General features: G+C 44.5%; 1 protein-coding gene across 11 annotated transcripts in view; it reads right to left on the minus strand.

The window, feature by feature from the left end:
- Nucleotides 1-22,778, minus strand: part of LOC115133064 (myotubularin-related protein 5-like) — an 81,160-nt gene that overhangs the window by 11,739 nt on the left and 46,643 nt on the right. For 5 of the 11 annotated variants that reach the window (XM_029665911.2, XM_029665910.2, XM_029665907.2 and 2 more), the window contains 23 exons: nt 21,341-21,446; nt 19,354-19,486; nt 18,991-19,114; nt 17,830-17,943; nt 14,982-15,059; nt 14,612-14,725; nt 14,234-14,362; nt 14,033-14,131; nt 11,521-11,731; nt 10,871-10,983; nt 10,318-10,467; nt 9,975-10,043; nt 9,694-9,852; nt 9,232-9,524; nt 8,831-9,003; nt 8,526-8,599; nt 6,775-6,967; nt 6,563-6,690; nt 6,205-6,380; nt 4,667-4,803; nt 4,259-4,466; nt 832-1,046; nt 378-515 (listed from right to left, as the gene is read on the minus strand). In XM_029665911.2, the coding sequence (XP_029521771.2) occupies nt 378-515; nt 832-1,046; nt 4,259-4,466; nt 4,667-4,803; nt 6,205-6,380; nt 6,563-6,690; nt 6,775-6,967; nt 8,526-8,599; nt 8,831-9,003; nt 9,232-9,524; nt 9,694-9,852; nt 9,975-10,043; nt 10,318-10,467; nt 10,871-10,983; nt 11,521-11,731; nt 14,033-14,131; nt 14,234-14,362; nt 14,612-14,725; nt 14,982-15,059; nt 17,830-17,943; nt 18,991-19,114; nt 19,354-19,486; nt 21,341-21,446 (3,334 nt within the window). The remainder of the gene's footprint in view (nt 1-377; nt 516-831; nt 1,047-4,258; nt 4,467-4,666; nt 4,804-6,204; nt 6,381-6,562; nt 6,691-6,774; nt 6,968-8,525; nt 8,600-8,830; nt 9,004-9,231; nt 9,525-9,693; nt 9,853-9,974; nt 10,044-10,317; nt 10,468-10,870; nt 10,984-11,520; nt 11,732-14,032; nt 14,132-14,233; nt 14,363-14,611; nt 14,726-14,981; nt 15,060-17,829; nt 17,944-18,990; nt 19,115-19,353; nt 19,487-21,340; nt 21,447-22,778) is intronic. The other 6 variants (XM_029665912.2, XM_029665905.2, XM_065021612.1 and 3 more) reach the window with 5 other exon arrangements.

Raw genomic sequence — 22,778 nt, forward strand, 5'->3', positions numbered from 1 at the left:
AATGATTGGGCTTATAAAAGCACATTTCACACCAGCAGCAACTGGCACTATTTTACAGATTTCCCCCCCCAAAAGTGTGTGTGATAAATAAGAATCATATCAACTAACGAAAATACACACAAGCCAATTTAATTCCACTAAATTATGCAAATTAAACAAAAGACCGATAAGCATGACCGTTCAAATGTATTTCCATCAACTGGTATTTCCAACAATGAATAGGCTAAAAAGCGTTATTTTGAAATGGGATTATTTTATTTCTTGGGGGACAATTGGCCGGTGTCAATTCTATTGGATTTTCATTTTAAAAAATTGGGCCAAAAGCCAGATTTTAGCGGGCTAACAGAAACCCTGGTGTGTGTGTGTGTGTGTCCTACCTGAGGTGCTCATGTGAGTGGAGGTGAAGCCGCCGAGTGTGTTCCTGCCACTGGGCTCACAGTAGGAGGGCATGGAGCTGATGATCGCCTGCATGTACTTCTCCTGCTCCAGGCTGGTCGAGTCGGCCTGGGAGGGGCCTGGGGAAGGATCCCAACTGTCAATCACCACTGGTTTTTGCAGATTTGCATGCTGGGTATAAAATGCTGAAGACTAAAAAATGATGCTCAAGCTGTAAGGGGCATGAGCTGTGCATTGTGCATTTCTATGCATCTAAAGTGTTGGTTTATTTGCTCATTGTTTCTGATGAGTTGAGACTTTCTGGATCACATTCTTATACTTTCACATAACATTGCTACTGATATAGCTGGCTTTGGAGTGGTTTGGCGTGTTTTATTATTCCTAAACAAAGCCCAACATCCCCAGTCATTCCCTTAAAGACACCATCTAACTAACTTTTAGTTTGTGTCGTACCGGCGCTGGGGGCATTGGGGGACTTGAAGAAGCCCACCACTCCCTTAGCATGGAGGCCTGCAGAGCGCAGCAGCACAGCCTTGGTACGAGAGTTCCTCCAGCACACCACAGGGAAACGGTTCTGTCTGTAACAGCGGGAGATGCGCTGGATGGTGGAGTCTGGAATGCTCTGGGGCACGATCAACAGGCCGGGGTAACTGGTAACACACAGAGAGAGAGAGAGAGCAGAGGGAGTTAGGGTTGAGATGACATTCTGTTCATGTCACTACAGAATGTCATGACCACAAGATAATGTCATGTGTTAAAATATAGTTTGCTCATTGGCCCACTCTGCATATCAAGTAACATCAAAGTAACATGACTGAATGTTTATTTATATAAATGTTAAGATCAAACGTGTACTTGAATCAAGACGGCATTCAACCTGAATGCAGTGCTTTGAGACTAAACTCAGGAAGTTACTTGAAACATGGTCCATGTATGGTTTGACCATAAACCTACCACATTTTTTTAAAATTTTATTTCACCTTTATTTAACCAGGTAAGCAAGTTGAGAACAAGTAGAACACTGGAATGGTAGTTTTGCAATGGAAGAATGTGCAAAGTAGAAATAAAAATAATGGGGTGCAAAGGAGCAAAATAAATAAATTAATTAAATACAGTTGGGAAAGAGGTAGTTGTTTGGGCTAAATTATAGGTGGGCTATGTACAGGTGCAGTAATCTGTAAGATGCTCTGACAGTTGGTGCTTAAAGCTAGTGAGGGAGATAAGTGTTTCCAATTTAAGAGATTTTTGTAGTTCGTTCCAGTCATTGGCAGCAGAGAACTGGAAGGAGAGGCGGCCAAAGAAAGAATTGGTTTTGGGGTGACTAGAGAGATATACCTGCTGGAGCGTGTGCTACAGGTGGGAGATGCTATGGTGACCAGCGAGCTGAGATAAGGGGGGACTTTACCTAGCAGGGTCTTGTAGATGACATGGAGCCAGTGGGTTTGGCGACGAGTATGAAGCGAGTGCCAGCCAACGAGAGCGTACAGGTCGCAATGGTGGGTAGTATATGGGGCTTTGGTGACAAAACGGATTGCACTGTGATAGACTGCATCCAATTTGTTGAGTAGGGTATTGGAGGCTATTTTGTAAATGACATCGCCAAAGTCGAGGATTGGTAGGATGGTCAATTTTACAAGGGTATGTTTGGCAGCATGAGTGAAGGATGCTTTGTTGCGAAATAGGAAGCCAATTCTAGATTTAACTTTGGATTGGAGATGTTTGATATGGGTCTGGAAGGAGAGTTTACAGTCTAACCAGACACCTAAGTATTTGTAGTTGTCCACGTATTCTAAGTCAGAGCCGTCCAGAGTAGTGATGTTGGACAGGCGGGTAGGTGCAGGTAGCGATCGGTTGAAGAGCATGCATTTAGTTTTACTTGTATTTAAGAGCAATTGGAGGCCACGGAAGGAGACTTGTATGGCATTGAAGCTTGCCTGGAGGGTTGTTAACACAGTGTCCAAAGAAGGGCCGGAAGTATACAGAATGGTGTCGTCTGCGTAGAGGTGGATCAGAGACTCACCAGCAGCAAGAGCGACCTCATTGATGTATACAGAGAAGAGAGTCGGTCCAAGAATTGAACCCTGTGGCACCCCCATAGAGACTGCCAGAGGTCCGGACAGCAGACCCTCCGATTTGACACACTGAACTCTATCAGAGAAGTAGTTGGTGAACCAGGCGAGGCAATCATTTGAGAAACCAAGGCTGTCGAGTCTGCCGATGAGGATGTGGTGGTTGACAGAGTCGAAAGCCTTGGCCAGATCAATGAATACGGCTGCACAGTAATGTTTCTTATCGATGGCGGTTAAGATATCGTTTAGGACCTTGAGCGTGGCTGAGGTGCACCCATGACCAGCTCTGAAACCAGATTGCATAGCAGAGAAGGTATGGTGAGATTCGAAATGGTCGGTAATCTGTTTGTTGACTTGGCTTTCGAAGACCTTAGAAAGGCATGGTAGGATAGATATAGGTCTGTAGCAGTTTGGGTCAAGAGTGTCCCCCCTTTGAAGAGGGGGATGACCGCAGCTGCTTTCCAATCTTTGGGAATCTCAGATGACACGAAAGAGAGGTTGAACAGGCTAGTAATAGGGGTGGCAACAATTTCGGCAGATAATTTTAGAAAGAAAGGGTCCAGATTGTCTAGCCCGGCTGATTTGTAGGGGTCCAGATTTTTCAGCTCTTTCAGAACTTCAGCTGAATGGATTTGGGAGAAGGAGAAATGGGGAAGGCTTGGGCGAGTTGCTGTTGGGGGTGCAGTGCTGTTGACCGGGGTAGGAGTTGCCAGGTGGAAAGCATGGCCAGCCGTAGAAAAATGCTTATTGAAATTCTCAATTATGGTGGATTTATCAGTGGTGACAGTGTTTCCTATCTTCAGTGCAGTGGGCAGCTGGGAGGAGGTGTTCTTATTCTCCATGGACTTTACAGTGTCCCAGAACTTTTTAGAGTTAGTGTTGCAGGAAGCAAATTTCTGCTTGAAAAAGCTAGCCTTGGCTTTTCTAACTGCCTGTGTATAACGGTTTCTAGCTTCCCTGAACAGCTGCATATCACGGGGGCTGTTCGATGCTAATGCAGAACGCCATATGATGTTTTTGTGTTGGTTAAGGGCAGTCAGGTCTGGGGAGAACCAAGGGCTATATCTGTTCCTGGTTCTAATTTTCTTGAATGGGGCATGTTTATTTAAGATTGTTAGGAAGGCATTTAAAAAAAAAATATCCAGGCATCCTCTACTGACGGGATGAGATCAATATCCTTCCAGGACACCCCGGCCAGGTCGATTAGAAAGGCCAGCGTTTTACAGTGATGAGTGGAGGTCGTTTGACCGCTGACCCATTACGGATGCAGGCAATGAGGCAGTGATCGCTGAGATCTTGGTTGAAGACAGCAGAGGTGTATTTAGAGGGGAAGTTGGTTAGGATGATATCTATGAGGGTGCCCGTGTTTAAGGCTTTGGGGGGGTACCTGGTAGGTTCATTGATAGTTTGTGTGAGATTGAGGGCATCAAGTTTAGATTGTAGGATGTCTGGGGTGTTAAGCATGTTCCAGTTTAGGTCGCCTAGCAGCACGAGCTCTGAAGATAGATGGGGGGCAATCAGTTCACATATGGTGTCCAGAGCACAGCTGGGGGCAGAGGGTGGTCTATAGCAGGCGGCAACGGTGAGAGACTTGTTTTTAGAGAGGTGGATTTTTAAAAGTAGAAGTTCAAATTGTTTGGGTACAGACCTGGATAGTAGGACAGAACATGCGATTGATATCCGCTAAAAACGAAGAGTGTCGAAGTGGCGTGTTTTTAGGGAGTCCCACATGATATTTGACCGTGAACCCGTCGTAAAAACATATTCTATCTGCGGTTGGACCGTGAACTTACCTCCTGCAGACGGTGTACATGCGGTTGACGGTGGAGATGCGGAAGGGCTCGTTCTTGGAGCGCGTCAGGCTGTTACTGAGCGTGCCCAGTCCTAGCCGCTGGTAGTCACGGCAACAGGCACGCTCCACCACGTTGCTCATGGTCTGTCTGTCCGAGGAGCGGATGGTGGAAGACAGGGTGAGGGAGCCCTGGTCCAACTCCTCTGAGACTGTAGCAGACACACAGACAGTCAGAGACAGCATACACTGGCCTACTACCTCAGATCAAACACTGTAGAGACCATTCAACAGCAACTCAAGACTTTTACAGAAGACATGTATTTATGTCAACGGGAGTACGTGGATCTTAGGTCAAAATGCCGCCCTAAACCTTGACGTTGCTGCTTGAGTTGTCAACAACATGTCCTACCGGAGATCTCATCCTCGTCCAGCTCTGACTGCAGGCTGCTCCTGTTCTCCCAGGTGGGAGGTGAGTACTTCTTCCGGGTCACATACTGTCGACCGATCGTCCTCTTGGCACTCTTCACCAGGTTTTTGGAAAGTGTTCTTAGGAAGGGTGGAGGGGTGAGGAAGTGAGAGGAGAAGGAGAGGGGGAAGAGAAAGGGGTTCACAACATAGTTAACTTCAATTAAAGCAAAACTTAATGACGTCTACTTCCTGGGTCATATTCATTTGGGCACACCATAGCAAAACACTTTGCAACGGAAAATGAAAACAAGTGTTTCTTATTGAACAAGTTTCGATTGTACCTCCCTGTTTTGGCCCGTTTGCTTCCATTTCATGTCAAGTGAATACAACCCTGGTTATAAATTTAAAGGTACAAAAGCTCTGAGTGGTACTTAGAAGTTTAAATAACCGGTCAATTAAATCCAAGGCACATCCCTAATGCAGACTCGGCGGTAGTCTGTATGCATAATTAAAGCTAATGAATGCATTAAAAGACTGCTAGTTGAGCTTGCTCACTGCTGCAGGGGGGTTGGGCCCGCATTGTCGTGAGGTTAATATCAGTGAATGAATGGAGTCTTTTAGTGGCGTGACGCCTCGGGGAGGAGATGGAAACACCAGGGACAAACACGGAGGAGCCGTCACTGTTTCCACTGCTGCATTATTCAACAGATAGAAGCCAGCGCTCAGAGAGCTCATGCTCTTTTCATACCCCACATGAGAGAGAAAAAAGGAAGGAGTGATGAGGGGGGGAGGGGAATACACACAGACAGAGTGAGAGAGCGACAGAGAGAGAGAGAGGGAGAAGTGGAGAGAGTGGGGGATGATAAAGCAAAAGGGAACTCTGGGGGTCTACTGGCAGTGACAGTGGACAGAATAGAGTGTAGGATGTGAAGTTGCATTCCTCTCTACTGACCCTGCCTGAAATACGTCAGTGTGCAGCGAGCAGAACTAGACAGTCTGCATGCTATATGGCCCATTGGTGGTTACACAAGAACAAGGGTTCACATTCACCGAAGCACTTAAACTCGCAAGCAAAAAGTCTATAAATCCTGTTTTTATTAATACATCACACCAAACACTGACTTTAAATCAGAGACCGTCAGATATATTCTTTAAACTGTCAGGACGGCTATGAAATGTAGGGCAATAATGTGGACTACTATATCTCCAGAGGCTGCTGCTTGGGGCAGGCCGTATATTCAGCTCACATTACAGTGCTGGGGTGTCATCCGTGACCCACATCCTTTAGTGAGTAAGCACTTTTTAAATGGATGTTCTGTACTTGATGTGGAGGATGTGAGAGGTGTGAAACGTCTTACAGATTTACACTTTCTCATTACTCTGCTAACTGACAATAAAACTGGAGCGGTACTGACGTTTTATACAACGCGGATGTGTGTTGAAATGCGTTTGGCGTGTGTATGCTCTTCCTGTTTCCTTTTAGTGTTGTTTTGGTTCTTGTGGTTGACGTGAGTGTGTGTTATATCGGTCTGGTCTTACTTTATTGACTGGTTCTTGTCCTTGGTCTTGTGTTCGACCAACGTCTTGCCACTCTGGCCCACGGTGAAGGCGAAGGTTCCCTGGACGTGCTGTGGGTAGCGGAGCTTGTGCATGTGCTTCCGGAACACCTCGGCCAGGTCCGACGCCACCTCCTCATCAAACGCTATCTTCATCAGCTACAGGAGGAGTGTCAGAAAAACACAAATTAATGAGTGTTCTGTCAAATTTTAAATGGAGAGCGTTACAATGAAAAATTAGAGTGTGTGGAGGGAGGAGAAGCTATGAAGGCCTAGGGGCCTGGTGTTTAGGCAGTAGGGTGATGGATACGAGGGTGGCAGGACGGAGGGTAGAGGTGTACCTGGAAAGTGCAGGAGCGTAGCTGCAGACCCTCCTGTATGAACTGATCCATGGACAGACTGACAGAGATCCTCTTCTCCTTAGTCAGGGAGGCGATCGGGAACGACCGAGTCACCACCTGCTCACCCACTGCACAACAACACTCAGGGTTAGAGAGAAAGTGTGTGTGTGTATTAACGCGCGTGCATGTTTGTGTTTTCAACACCCTCTTACCCAGCGGGTCGTTGGGCGTGCCCTTGAAGATGAGGCGGTAGGTGGTGAGGAAGATGGCCCCCTCGGCAGGGAGGAGGGCTGGACCCCCCAAGGCCCCCGTGGCCTCCTCCCGGCCGTCTGAGATCAGGTGCACCCGCATGCCGTCCATCACCAGCTCCTCTCCCGCCAGAAGAATGGGCCTCAGAAGCTTGGGCTGCAGCACAGAGAAAGGGAGGAGTGAAGGATAGAAAATGAAAGGAGGAAGAGATTGTGAACAAGAAGAGAGAGGGAGGGCAGAGGAAGATAAGGAAGAGGTAGATGTGGGGTAAAGAAACGAGAAGAGTTGATAATTGATGGAAGGAGAAGAGTAAGCAGATTGAGTAGAGGGACAAGGTAGGTAACAGAACTCAAATATATAAGCCATCCTTACATTGGTGGTTCTATATTTCAAACCAAATTCACCACAACAAATGGCACACGTCAATCCAGATCGCATGCTGAAGCACAAATGTATCACACGACAGACAGTTGAAAACGGATATATCAAAATGGAGACATTTGATTGCAATTTGTTATTTTTGTTAATGTTACATAACGGTTTGCCTAAATCTCAATTGGCTGGTGGGATCTTGGCAAAGACATTCCTGATGCTCAACAATTTGGATATGAAACTATTCAAATCTCTTAAGACTAGTATAATATAAACTGCAATTTTGAGTAGTTTAGGGTTTTCCCCTTCAAAAGAGGTAACGTGTTTACAACCATTTGTATATTTTCTCACAAAATCATCTCACAGCATTCTTGGATGCAGGTCCAGTTTCTGTTAAAGACCAATAGAACATCTGGCTCAGAGCATGACATCATTTCCTGTGCTCAGCGATGCTGGAGAGGCCTATGCTGGGGCAACTACACCAAACAGAGCAGCTCAACTCATAATATAACATTTGTTAAGGCACTCATTTGTAACCCATTTCATAATCTGTTGTGCAACTCCTAATGCCCTGGGTCCAGCTCATTGGGAGAGGATTTAACTGGAATTCATATGACATGAATGCTCATGCAGGGAGAAAAAAAATAGCGCATTCTGGGAGGTGGGATCAGGTCAAATTATAAGATGGGATAAACACAGAAAACGCACAAAAGGTGAGATCCAATTGGACTGATATCTGATACAGGGCATCCCTGAGCTCTTGGTTGATGCATATGCTAGGGCAATGCTTAGATGCCATTAAGATGCCGATGATGCCGTGCCAAGCTACTATCCCTCTCCAACTGCTGGCAGAAAACTCCACAGAACAACCAGAGCAAACTGCACCCTTCTGTCTGAAGGCACAAGAGTCAGTGGCGGTAGTCAACCAGGTCACGGAGAACTACAACCCCCAGCATGCACTGCTCGGACTGTAGTCGTCTTCCAGGTCCAGATTCAGTAGGCACCAACGGGAGAAAATGTACTGAAACAGGAAATCCACATTCTTGTTCGTATTGGACAAAGTTAGGTAGTACCTCGTTTTCAAAACATTTTCTCCCATTTTAGTTCCAAATGAACGAGACCCCGGCTTCTGAGGGGGGAACTACATCAACCCAGCATGCACGGCTCAGGCGTAGTAGTGTGAGTCACACATGGTGCTGTCGCTGGGACAGACGTACCTGCCGTGGGCGTGGCACTGTGTCACTGAGCAGGGATTGGTGGAGAGGGGGTTGAGCGGGGCTGGCCTGGGGCGGGGATCTGCGTGGCTTTTTTCCAGCGTAATGTAAAATAAGGAATTGGTTACCTTTTGGATCGGTGGCAGTCGCTTACTCTCCCTGTGGACTGCATCCAGCGTCTCGATGTGCATCTGAACGATGTCTGTGGAACAACACAGGAGGGAGAGAGAGAAACTGATTAAAACTCTCCCCTAACACAGTAGCAAAACGCTTTGCAAAGGAAAACTAAAACAAGTGTTTCTTATTGGACAAGTTCAGGGAATCCCTCCCCATCAGTCCGTTTTCTTCCATTTAGTGCCTAATAAATACAACCCTGATCTATCAAGGAAAGTTCACAACATGAGCACCAAAAACACAAAATGGAGATTCCTACCTGGTATCATGGTGTGTAGTGCCTTGAGGTGCTCGTTGGTCACCCCACTCTCGTTACACACTTTGTCTACGAAGCGGTTGATAAATCGCACCACAGAGTTGGCCACGTCAGAGCTCTCAGCGTCCTCAAAGCCGCTCTCTGTGTCGTAGCTCTCCGCCATGCTGCCAGCAATGCTAAATAAAAACAACAAAGGCATCTTAGGAACGACCATTATGAGCTTGAACTTCAAAGTTAAAGTCGTATCGCTTGGCATAAGTTTGTTGCTGGTTCCACTGTAAGATGTTACAAAGCTGCCCACCGTTTGACAAGCTGTTTTTAACATGTCTATTAGTGATGAAGCTGTTGGGTGTGTTTGTCTGTCTGTTGTCGAGTGTGTGTTTGTGTGTGTGTGCGTCCCCCACCTGTTGGTGTACCTGTTGGTGACGTAGCTGTTGCTAACACTCTCCACATCCCCTATCCCGGACCTGTTGAGCAGGCGGTTCTTGCTGGTGTCCAGGGGCAGCAGCAGGTAGGACATGCGGTTGGCGTAGTGGATGGCCTGGCTGAACACCGTGCTCTCCTCTTTCTGCACGCGCTCACTCTGCTGCTCCTTGCTGAGTGTGGGCCACAGCCTGCTCTGCTCTGACGCCAGCTCCAGAGCACCCAGCAGCTCCTGACCTCCCGCTGCTGGACCAGACTCCTGCTGACCGTGAGACTGGGGGGGTGGAAGGGGGAAGATCAGATGGGGTCAATGTAAGGATGTACTCCAAGGACTAAGTACTATTATCAAGGAAAAGGCCTCGGTTATGTTTTTATTGCTGTGTTTGATGCTAATATACAGGAGCATTAGCTCCTGCTTGTGTAATTTTAGGGTCTGTTCTTACAGAGGTGGACAGCTCCCCCCCGTCTGCCTCCAGATACAGGGCTCTGATGTGGTTCTGGACATCACTGTAGAACATGGCCTCCCAGAACTGCATGTTAGTCCACACCATGTGCTCCTGCACACAGCTGTAGGCAAACTGGGTGATGCCCGCTCCTAGTTTCTGCCAGACACAAACACACAAGGCCACACAGAAGCTTTAGAAACAGACCACTTTAAAGCTATGATAAAGGACAATGATGTTTCTTTTGTGTTGAATAAGGATTGCTTGTTTTTGTGACTTACTCTGCAGAAGGCCGTGACCAGGGGAAGGAGGATGGCTGCAATACCGTGTTCATCCATGTGGGAGCAGTCCTGAGTAGGAGAATAGAGGTCAACATCGCCATACAATGTCAGTCATGCAAACGCCACCGATTAGGCTCCATTATTCAGTGTGTGATCTTATGAAAATATAAAGGTCTCCATCGCAGTGTAAAAATTTTGAAAAAGTCCCAAGGAGTTAAAGTTATTGCTTTCAGAACTCCTTCAATACAGCCGTTCTATGTACTGAACCCGACTGTGAGCTGCGGTCTACAATAGAACTTTGTTTAGAAGAGGAGAGAGAATTTTTTGTGGCGTCGGCATGTACCTGTAAGGTGCAGTTCATCATGCGGACGATGTAGTCAAACTGCTGGTCGTCCAGCACAGCTCGGTTCTGCAGGACGTGCTGGTTGAGCTCCTGGGTCAGACACACCCTGGCCGCCCGGCCCTTCAGCGCTCGCAGTACTGCTGGCATCAGCTGGGGGGGGGGGGGGGCAGCAGACACAGGACAACAATATTAGGAGATGGCAACTTTAGGAAGATATTTATGGTTAGGTGTCATGTGCAGGAACTTCATTTTGCTTTTATAAAAAATGTTATGTTTTCAAAAGATGAAAAGTCACTAGACTACCATGTAGGTCAAACCTCTAAACTAGCTATGAATTAGAGGTCGACCGATTATGATTTTTCATCACCGATACCGATTATTGGAGGTTTACTGATTGTTATGAAAACTTGAAATCGGCCCCAATTAATCGGCCATTCCAATTAATCGGTCGACCTCTACTATGAATCAGCTATAAATTGTTAACAGTTTCAAACAACTTTTATCATTCTAAAATGGCCGAGCATGGAGATGCGGTTGTGGCCTTGTCTCTCACCTTCTTGGCCTCCAGCATCTTGTTGTCAAATATGTAGGTAATGCAGTTCCTGACCACCTCCAGCCTGCGAGCGCTGTTAGCCAGGACATGACCATGCCTGTCCACAATGTCTCCTGGAGGAACACCACGAATCAGCGGTTATTACATCACACTCATCAGTCTACACTGAAGCTACACTGAATCCAGCTCAATTAAACCCATGCTGAGAGATGGATGGGTCACATAGAGGTCGTCCTAACACAGTGGACTGTCAGGTGGACTGGAGGACTGTCGGGTGGACTGTTGGGTGAACCGGACACACTCATCAGTCTACCCTGAAGCTACACTGAATCCGGCTCAATTAAACCCATGCGGTGAGATAGGATGACCTCTATGTGACCCATCTAACACAGTGGACTGTCTGGAGGCTTGCCGGGTGGCCTGTATCAGCCTCTTTACACCAGACATCAAGCCAATCCATCAGACACAATCTCATGTTGGCATCTCTGCTAACTTCTAACCCACAACCCAATAGGAATGTCTACATCAGTCTTTCAACCGTCCATTCACTCCACTACTTAATCCCACCATCTCATGCCTATGGCGCTCCACCCCCCCGGCCCACACTATCACCTCCACTCAGTCTTTCCCACCCAGCCTGGCACACTCACCCAGTGGGGGTCCGGAGGGCACCATGCCATTGAGCTCGGCCTTGACCATGGGCGGGGCGATCTTGAGCTTGGCGGCGGCGTGGTCGATGAAGAGCTGGACTGTGACGTCGTCCAGCGGAGGGAAGATGGCCAAGTTCTTGGGGTCATTGTGACCAGGGCTCTCAGCTGGCCGCTGCACCTTATGCATGGCTACGACAGGGTATGGGTTCTCCTGATGGGGGGAGAATAAAAGGTGAGCGACCATAAAGGTGTAGGGGGAGAAAGGGCAAAGAAAAGAGGTAAGTGGTTATTTTAGTTACTACATTACATACAGATGGAGGACCTTCATTTGACCTTAATTGTCACAGCAACAGGATTTGAATGCTTAGCCCATGATGTTACTTGGCTAATAGCCAAGTTAGGCTATTAGCTTGGTTAGGCTATTAGCTGGCCAAAAATAGGCTACATGAAAAGTGCAAAATAGGACTATTCCATGTCAGCATGTACCAAAAATAGTTTTGGTATCTCAGATTGTTCATAGAAACTTTATTGGGAGGAAGGATGGTTGATACTCTTTGTACATTGTAACACAAACCATTGAGAAAATAATGAAAGTGAACATTTCAGTCCCCTTTTAGACCTGTAAATGCCTCCCCTGTAAGACCCAATGATCCATGACCTGTACATGATACAGATAACACTATAAGGAGTATAATGACACCAAGAGGTTCTCTAAAATATGGAATATTGATGCTTTCTGAAATACAATTACACACATTAATTCATTCAACATTTTTAGACATCGTTTTAAACAATTTACTCTACAAGCAATTTTACCTCCCCAAAAATTAGGCACTGAACAAATTTCAGGTCTGCTGAGTGCAAACGTTGTGTAAATTCTGTGCAACTTCTGGTGCGCGTTTACTGTGAACACTGAGGCTGTACCCACTTTAAGTTACCGTTTTAACATTGGCCAAGTAAGCTTCTGTAGCCATTTGATCATATGTAGGCCTATCAGAGTGGTCTACCATAAAAAAAAATATGGAGAAAATGCATCCCATAACATTTTAACATGGAAATAGCCGTTCTATCATTCAGCCAACAATAGCAGCTAATGTGTGGTGTTCAACATAGGCCTAAATTCCATGAGACTTTAAAAAAAAATTTAAAAACATGTTTATGCACTTGTCCTTCAGACAAGGTGGTGACTGAAAATGTTGTGTTTGATACAAAATAAAATGTATTATTATTCCCATACCATTATTACATAAGACAAATTATGCTACCCTCTGCCTTAGCTAATTCAAGCCTGTCTCAAAATACAACACTGCCCCTTTAAGACAGAAAAAAAGCTCTTCACCTGACTTGCTTTTCAAAGATGGCTAGAAATGCACACATTATGTGCTCTTGTCAGAAGCAACCACTCCCCCATTGCTGACTAGAAATGTGCTAATAACTCACTTAATAGCCAAGAATATGAACAAATGTACACACTAGGACACATGCAAAACAAGCATATCTGCACACAATCACTGATGCTGTAAACACAGTCCAGTTAAAAGGGAAAAGCACAGATCCATATATGGCAATGATCTATTTGCATATAGAGATACTGCAGCTCTGATTGGTTATGGCGCACCAGTCTATGTGTGGAGTATGGGCCTGACTTGTTGATCGTGTTAACTAAAAGGGGAAAAGCAGGAAGTTGACTGAAGTTCAATCTCGTGCTTCTCTGCGCGAGTTGATATTTCTTCTGCAGTCCCGGGGAGCGCACCTGCGCACGAGCGGAGCATAGAGGGAACATTGTCTACAAGTATATCAAATTTCCAGAGTGGGCTCTCTGCTACTTTTAAAGTTCTGAAACATTTTATGAGCACCACCAACACAATGAATGGGAAAATGAATTCAAAAGGGAATTCCCTATGCTGGTGATTTGCTAAACGTGCAATCCTACATGAGGCTGTGATTGGTTAATGACCTTTTATGACAATCGCTATGTACAAAATTGATAATTTCTTCAAAAGCAGCAGAGAAACCACACTGGAAACTTGCTGTGTTTTAAGAGTATAGTTCCAAACAATGTCTTAAAATGAACTAAATCAAAAAGGATACTTTTGAGATATGAACAGAAGTTTTAATGTTGAATAAAAAAAATATATATAAAAAATCAGAATCAAGACGTACCCCATATTTTAGAGCACACTGTAAGGAGTATAATGACACCAAGATGTTAACTGTTACACGTACAGTTCACAGATCATGGGGTCTTATGTTTAGGTCTAAAAAGGGCCCAAAACAGCTACTTTCCTCATGATTTTCTCTGATACCAAAAATATTCCTGGGCCATGCTGGTGTGAAAATCGGCCTATACTGTTAAAATAAACACGTTTGTTTGGGTTTTCAGTGAATTTTACATAAATCACGAAGCTCATCAGCATAAATTCTCAGCAACAAAAGGGTGATAAAATCATGATCCTGCATCTGTAAATAAAATCAATAAACATGTTTTTCATTTTTTTTATGGACAACATACGTTTTTGAAAAGCTGCTCGGCTAGCTCCTTGATATGGTTCATGACTTTGTGAGGACTGCACTCCTCCTGGCGAATACGCTCCACCTGATTGGCTATCAGCTGTCCACAGGAAAAAGAAAAACATGAAGTTAGAATGCTTTATCCTTCACATCTTTACCACTGATTGGGAAGGTGTGTGTGTGTGTGTGTGGGGATACTCACGTCATCGAACAGGTCTGTAGGTCTGTAAGGTGGCCCTCTCTCCGATATGAACCCAGCGAACGCCATACCGTCCAAAACCTTCATCAAGAAGTCATCCTCAGTCAGAGCCCTCTGGCCCAGGAACGCAGCCTGGAGGAACACACACACACACTCATCAGGCCTGAGATTCTTGTTCCACTCTTCCTCTCTAAGTGTTAGACTCAAAACAGACAGTTCGCAGGTCTGTTTAGAGCTAAATGTTTTTCTCCTCCAGGCAGACATTAAAGTGATATATTCCATTGTGTTCATAAAGATCGTAGTTAGTTGCAGGCTTGTATGAACACAATGTAATATATCACCTTAGGAATAAAGTTCAGAGAGACAGAAGGTGATGTGTACCTTATGGAAGCGGATGACTGGTTCAGGGTGGATCCGGATGATGTGCAAACACCAGCGATAGCCATGGAACAGCTGGCCGAACAGCCACAGAAACACCGCCCGGATCTCCTTATCCTGCAACACACAGACAGGGAATTATAACATACTGAGGGGAAAGTATGGGACAGCTGGACAGTAAGCCTGGGAAAGCTCAGAAATCCAGAGACATTGCTGCAGCATTGCCCCAAACAAAGGGACAGAGACTTTCTCACATTTACATTTGAGTCATTTAGCAGACGTTCTTATCTAGAGCGACTTACAGTAGTGAGTGCAATTTTATTCATACTTTTTCCAAACATCTTCCAACGAGGATGGAAGGGCTCTACATTACCTGGATCTTGAGTGTGGAGGGTTGTGTGGAGGAAGGGGGGAAGGCATGGTCAGCTATCTCCAGCTCTGGGTCCAACACCTACAAACGCAACAAGATGGCAGGAATCACATTACAATAACATGGACAGAAATATAATCTAACAGTCTTCTCATTACATCCGTTCAGTTCATCAATATTATTCAGTACATAAATCCTACAGCAGCTGGCTGCTATATTTTGGCTTTCGGACACTGCTTCATCGGGTACCATAAATTACAATATGCTGTCAGAAGCTTTTAAGAAGATGAGAATTCTAGGAAGCCCCTCTCATAAATGAGACATGTGGCTTCAGACTAAGCAGCAAACACCCATTAACTAAATTAGCTGCAGCATCTCCTATTCACAGTCCTATTTATATTTGGGGATGGTGATGTGAATAAATTCAGCTAATCGCTGAGAGTAGCAGAGTACCTAGATAAGCCCACACCTAACGGTTGCTGCCCAACTATCTCTAGACGCATCACAGCAACGACCTTCACCCACCACCCGCCTCCACACACACACTGCACTCCACCAACCTCCACCACCCACACACACACTGCACTCCACCAACCCCCACCACCCACATAACTTTTCCAGATGATTAAACAAATTAATTATCCCTCCAGTTGCAAAAGCTATCGCTTTTCACGCTCGGCAATTATCCTCTCTGTGCTGGTCTGGGTGAAGGTCACTTAGACTCAGGCCTGTTATGTTACGTGAGCCGGCTGGGAGGTGGAGGCTGGGACTGGGGAAATGTGTCCCTCCCTGACAACGTAGGTCAGACCCCATCCAGACTGACAGGGCCATGGGTCCTGGGGCTGGCGCCGCACAGACTGACAGTGCAGACAGACAAATGCAGGGTGAAATGGACCCCACGATCACACACACTCACAATGTCCTTCATTGGTTATGGAAGGAAGCATGTGTGCATACATGTCACATGAACGCAAAGTGTTTTATTGACTCAGGACACAGAGGACTAGCACTTCCAGTGAAATTCTCCCTGCATTATCGGGCTCTGGTCTCATTCCAGCCATGCAGGGTCACCGGGCCAGCACTACAAGTCTCTATGGCCCACACAGGTTAGGACAGAGGGAGACAGGGGGAAGAAAGGAGGAAAGAACAGAGGGAAGAGGGAGAGGCCTGTATATTGTATTGTAGAATGGTCAGGTCCCATCACAGGACTGGTTGTTCTGAGATGGAACAATTTTACAGTCCCTATTACTTACCAGAGCAGGTATTAGCTGGTACCTAGCTCTTTCTACTGTGTTGTTCATCAAACACCAAGGAATGTTTAAACATGGTAATGACGGACAATGGAAAAGTATACCGGTTTAGGAGCAGGTCCTTTTCAATGTACCTCTGACCGAGAGGACACAATAACAGCCTAACCCTGTCTCATTCTCTCTTTAGCCTTTTCTTACTCTCCCTCCCTCCCTCCCTCCCCCTCTTCTCCTGTTCAGTCTAGCCGTAACAGATTGGCTAGTAACCGTGCAGATTGAGTATGGCTCATGTTTCATGCCCTCCAGCCAATAGAGATCATAGAGACCGGCCTGATATAAACCCCATTGGTCTCAGACAGACAGCCTTGGAGAGTTACAAAAGCATAAACACTGTATACTGTCATATGTACTAAGATATAATTCACCACGGACATGTCAGAAAACAACCCAAATTGGAATTCATTTATAACAGTTAAGAAAAGTGCCAAAAAACGAATTAAGTACGCATTTTGAGAAGTCCCGAGCAATGTCTGTTTGGCAATATTCTGAGCAATCTACGCCAAGTCCACATCAAATGTTCCCTCATATTAAAACATACAACTTCACTCTTATCCTGATAAAGAAATGAGGGGAGGAAGACAATTATATCTAGGGAATAATATGTTCCCAAATATTTCTCATGTGGGACTGCATGTCAGATTCTATAATTCATCTTCTCCCTCTGGTCTAACTCTGATAACACAAACACACACTGTTTGGGCTGTGGGAATCAATGCCAATGTCATACAGGCAAACAAAAAACTCCTCTTTTGGCTGCAGATTGTAGTATCATTTCATTCATTGAAGATGGGAAGATCCATTTCATAATTCTTTATCGGACTACTGTGTATTACAGTAAACTCTGCACGTGGCAACTCACACCAATTGTGAAACTAAAAACGGACATAACCTCATGAACAGTTCAAGACTGTATTGTTTTTATAGTTGTGACTCATGGGTAATTTCAATATTGTAAAATATGATATTGTTTTATAGGGTTGTGTAATGGTAGTGCTGATCTCTTACAATTAGAATTTAAGATTGTGATCAAAGTAATTTCCCACAAACATATGATTGCATACAATATCAAAGAGAATCATTCAATAAATAAATTCTGCCACCATTTGTTTGTTGTAGCTATTGATGGGAAAGCTATGGCATGGCTCGCCTCTACTCCACATAGGAACAAATGCTTAAGCCAGCCGGCAGATACCGACGATAGGCAGGCCCAGTCAGGAAATCAGATTTGTTTTACATAACATGGATCTTATCTGAACAAGAGGAATTTCCAGATTGTGCTGGCAGTGAGAAGCTCGATTACAATAAGGAACTTGATCTTATTTAGAAAAGGAGTTGGTTCAGAAGTAGTAAATCAACATCTCAATGTGATGCTGTGGTTAAACCACTATAGCTGTACATGGTTCAGGGTAATGCATAGTGGGAGTCCCTGTGTTGGGTTAACGTGCTGTACTGGTATTGGTGACTGATGTAGCTGTATGAAGTGAAGGTGTAGAAGTCTGAAGGGTGTTGCGGTGGGGTGTGAGTGTTGTCGTCATGGTAGTTACCATGGAGAGGGCGGTCTGGGTCTGCTGCAAGAGGGGGTCGGGGAGCAGGGAGATGTGGACACACTCCGGGATGGTCACTGTGCCTCCGTCCAGGTCAGCGATGATCACGTCCAACTGTAGAACAACACACACGGACGGCCCAGTCAGTACGATCTCTTTGATTGAGCTTGTAAGAGATCACTATACTGTAAACTGTACATGAGGCCAAGTGTGCTGATTGATAACAGTAGTGACTGACAGAGCCAGACACAAACGCTTGTCAACAGCTGTTCATTACAGAACTTTACCTACTGCAGCAGTGAAATGTACCTTTTACCGGGAACATTTTAAGGGGTGAGAAGCGATAGCCTCTCACCCCTTACACTCCATGATCAAATCAATCTACCAGAGCCATGTGACTGTATTGTATACTATATTATACAGACAGACGGTCTGCTGTTAAAGTCATTACATAACAAAGCATGGCGAGGGACCACATGTAGTTTGACGCACTCTAACCTAGACCTCAGAAACATGACACTATAATGGCTGTCTTTTCATAGACCTAGTCCCAATCTGAAATGTATTTAGTGCCTAGCCCACTACTGCTATTTTACCTGCCTTCACTCTAAAATGTACCTTGTTTTTATTGAATATCCCTTTGTATTATTTTTTCCTCAGAGCTTTGAGATAACCAATGAAAAGCGATATACAAAATAAACATATTATTAGTATTATTCATCTTAATCATTAGTTTGTCCTTAATAACAAAGGAAACACTTTCAAAGTCATCCAACATTCCACTAAATATAGAATGAAGATATTTAATTTACGTGTCAGGTATATTGCGAATGTGCCTTGGCATTGGTTACAGAGACCGTTGTGTTAGTACTGCGAGATATTTAAGTTAAAAGAGGTTTCAGATGGCTAAAACACAGCAGGTCTGGGTTGTTGAGTGAGATTAATTATAGATAAGGAAGGAAGGCCAGAGAACTGACAAACACATATCTAGTTATCAAGATAGTACTACAGGCTGTCAAAGTATTGGGGGGCAACACAGAATGAAGACAGAATGAAGACTGTCTTTACTGGCAGATATGCTTTACAAATGCATACACTGACGGAATATATAAACATTACATAGAAAGAAGAAAAAAAGAAGTATTGTAGATTGGAACATACGGTCATGCTACCCACCAGTTCCTGGGTCTCGGAACGGAAGAAAGAATTGACCCCGATGATGAAAGGCGTGGGCGTGCTCAGCACCTCCAGGAGTTTTCCCGGCAGGATGGGGACGTACGTAAAACTGACGGGAGGGAAAACAAGAGGACAACAGATTTACAAGCAATCAGATTAGGAGATGATAAGATAAGTGTGAGGAAATCATAAAATTCCCCAAACAGACCAATATCTTATTAATCAAATCCCTGTAAATTCCCTATATTAAAAGACATCTATGACCCTATTTTACAATGAAAAACACATACACACAGTCGCGCACATACACACAGTCATGTGCGTGCACGTGCACACACACACACACACCTGTATTTGAGGGGGAACATGATGGCCAGTAGTGCTCTGCAGGCGTCTGTTAGTCTCTGGTAGCTGCTGGACAGGAACAGGATTTTGTGTTCCGTCAGAGCAGCACAGAACAGATACAGGACGTTCACTATACCTGAGAGCAACAACATAACAGAAGTACAGTATTCACTTCACCTGCAGGGAAAGACCGACTGCGTGGATTGTAAAGATCAAATGTATCTTCGAACAAATTATCAAACATGCAGGCATAAAGACTGATATATACACACAATACCCCAAAATGACCGAGCAAAAACAGGTTGTTCAAATGTTTTGATAATTTATACCAAATAAAAAACTGAAATACCTTATTTACACAAGAATTCACACCCTTTGCTATGAGACTCAAAATTGAGCTCAGGCGCATCCGGTTTCCATTGATTATCCTTGAGAGGTTTCTACAACTTGGTGATGGTCACTGACAGAGCTCCAGAGTTCCTCTGTGGAGATGGGAGAACCTTCCAGAAGGACAACCATCTCTGCAGCACCTCACCAATAAGGCCTTTACATAAGCCACTCCTCAGGAAAAGGCACATGACAGCCCACTTGGAGTTTGCAAAAAGGCACCTAAAGAACTCTGACCATGAGAAACAAGATTCTCTGGTCTGATGAAACCAAGATTGAACTCAATGGCAAGCGTCACGTCTGGAGGAAACCTGGCACCATCCCTTCGGTGAAGCATGGGTGGCAGCATCATGCTGTGGGAATGTTTTTCAGCAGCAGGGACAGGGACACAAGTCAGGATAGAGGCAAAGATGAACGGAGCAAAGTACAGAGAGATCCTTGATGAAAACCTGCTCCAGAGCGCTCAGGATCTCAGACTGGGGCAAAGTTCAACCTTCCAACAGGACAACGACCCTAAGGAGACAGCAAAGACATCGCAGGAGTGGCTTCGGGACAAGTCTCTGAATGTCCTTGAGTGGCCCAGCCAGAGCCCGGACGAACATCTCAGGAGAGATGTGAAAATAGCTGTGCAGTGACACTCCCCATTCAACCGGACAGAGCTTGAGAGGATCTACAGAGAAGAATGAGAGAAACTCCCCAAATACAGGTGTGCCAAGCTTGTAGTGTCATTCCCAAGAAGACTTGAGGCTGTAATCGCTGCCAAAGTTGCTTCAACAAAGTACTGAGTAAAGGGTCTGAATACTTATGTAAATGTGGTATTTCAGTTTTTTTTTTATACATGTGCAAAAATGTTTATTTTTTGGCCAAAATTTCTGAAAAGCTGTTTTTGTTGTGTCATTATGGAGTATTGTGTGTAGATTGATGAGGGGGAAGAACGATTAAATACATTTTTGAATGAGGCTGTAACGTATGTATATATAGTTTGGGGTCACTTAGAAATGTTGAGCCTGTAATCGAACCCACAAACGCTGATGCTCCAGATACTCAACTAGTCTAAAGGCCAGTTTTATTGCTTCTTTAAATCAGCACCACAGTTTTCAGCTGTGATAACATAATTGCAAAAGGGTTTTCTAATGATAAATTAGCCTTTTAAAATGATAAACTTGGATTAGCTAACACAACGTGTCATTGGAACACAGGAGTGATGGTTGCTGATAATGGGCCTCCCATTTTTTTAATATAATTTTTTTTTTTTTAAATGTAATCTGCCGTTTCTAGCTACAACATTAACAAAGCCTACACCTGATTTCTGATCAATTTGATGTTATTTTAATGGCCAAAAAAGTGCTTTTCTTTCAAAAACAAGGACATTTCTAAGTGACACCAAACTTTTCAACAGTAGTATAGAAATATCTACACACACTTTTGCCTTGTCCCCTAACTCATATCAAATATAGGCCTGTGATTTGCGTTCATTTAGAAATTCAACAATTGGTGAAGGTCTTCTCTCAAAGGAACATTGGACTTTGATTGGTCCATATCACTGATCATAAAGTGCCCCATCGGTCCAGGGCTGAATAAGCTGCATCGTGATTTGCCGTACCAAGCTGTCTAAAGAGATGGGCTACACTGCTGCCGCTGACAGGGAGGGAGTCGTTGATAGGAGTCTGGATGACCTGTCGATCGCCCGCACCCAATGTTATAGTCCTCTAGAGAGACAAAGAGAGAGAAAAAGAGAGAAAGAGGGACGCGTGGAAAAAGAGAACAGATCATGTGAACGCCCTTTCTTGGGGGGAAAAAAAGGGATCAGCAACAATCAGCACAATCAGAGGTATCAAGGAGAAATCAGATGGGGAGAATCACAGGGGTTTAGCAGGTACATTAGAACTCCACAGTAACCGGCCATTCACAGCTGAACATGAGAGAACTGACCTATGCTGAACTGAGAAACCCATAGAAATGGGCCTTACCACAGACTCAATCAGCCCACTATATTTAATGAGCCTTTATGGGAGTCAAATATCAATGACATGCCAGATTGTCCATACAGAAAGATTTCCATTGTGTTTTGAGTATGGAAAGGGCAGAGTTCATACGTTTGAAGGATTTCAGGGGGTCTTACCATTTGAAATGTCTTAATGGTTTAGTGTCTTATTGGTTTAGTGTTACGGGATAGCTCTTACGGCCATGTGACGCAGAAGGAAAGTGAAAGACAATGATTGATTTTTGTTGTTGATTGTAACATTCATGAAACATCTGATCTTAGCCATGTAAACTTCACATTGCAGCGCATACATTACATTTATAGCTCAAGAGAGTTGTAGTAGTTGGTGTAAGATATAAATTGCCATAATTTGTAAATGTGATCTTTATGTTGCATGAAATTTCAATGACTGTTTTGGATTTTTAAGTATTTGCAAGACCGAAAAAGCCTGTTAGCCGACATGAATTAAGGCATAATTTGCACAGCATGATTAGCACAGTGAGTCTTGCCTGCAAATGAAGACAGATTAGAAAAAGTTGCATACAGGACAGGTAGCACAAGATCAAAGAAGGCATCCAATACATCAAAGAAACACAACCACAGCAGCCTCGAGGACAGACATCACATAGTAATAACACAGAATATACAGAAACAACTGGAACTACCTACAGAGGCTGTATACCACAGTTGACAAGTAGGAATGCAAATGATTTTAAGTCCAGAAATTCTTCGAAAATACAGGCGTTTCAAATAAACTCCAGAAGCAGGAATCTACTGCAGCCAAATCTTCATCTCAAAGTACATAAAATACAGTGCCCAGGTATATCTGTGTATAGCTTAGAAGGAAAGGTTGGCATTAGCTCATGCTCTCAACAGCAGCACTGAGAACACAGTGACCCAGCTGTTGATCACCATTTCATAGTCACTCGTCTGGTCAACAACAAATTAGATAGTTTAATTTTTCCAGGCTACCAATAACAGATTGTAAAAGGATCAGCCATCGGGTAACAGATTGAGCCTTAAAGTGATTTGATTGCAGACCTCTCAAGGGAAAACC

This window comes from Oncorhynchus nerka, linkage group LG8 (genome assembly GCF_034236695.1).
Source record: "Oncorhynchus nerka isolate Pitt River linkage group LG8, Oner_Uvic_2.0, whole genome shotgun sequence".
NCBI classification, from domain to species: Eukaryota; Metazoa; Chordata; class Actinopteri; order Salmoniformes; family Salmonidae; genus Oncorhynchus; species Oncorhynchus nerka.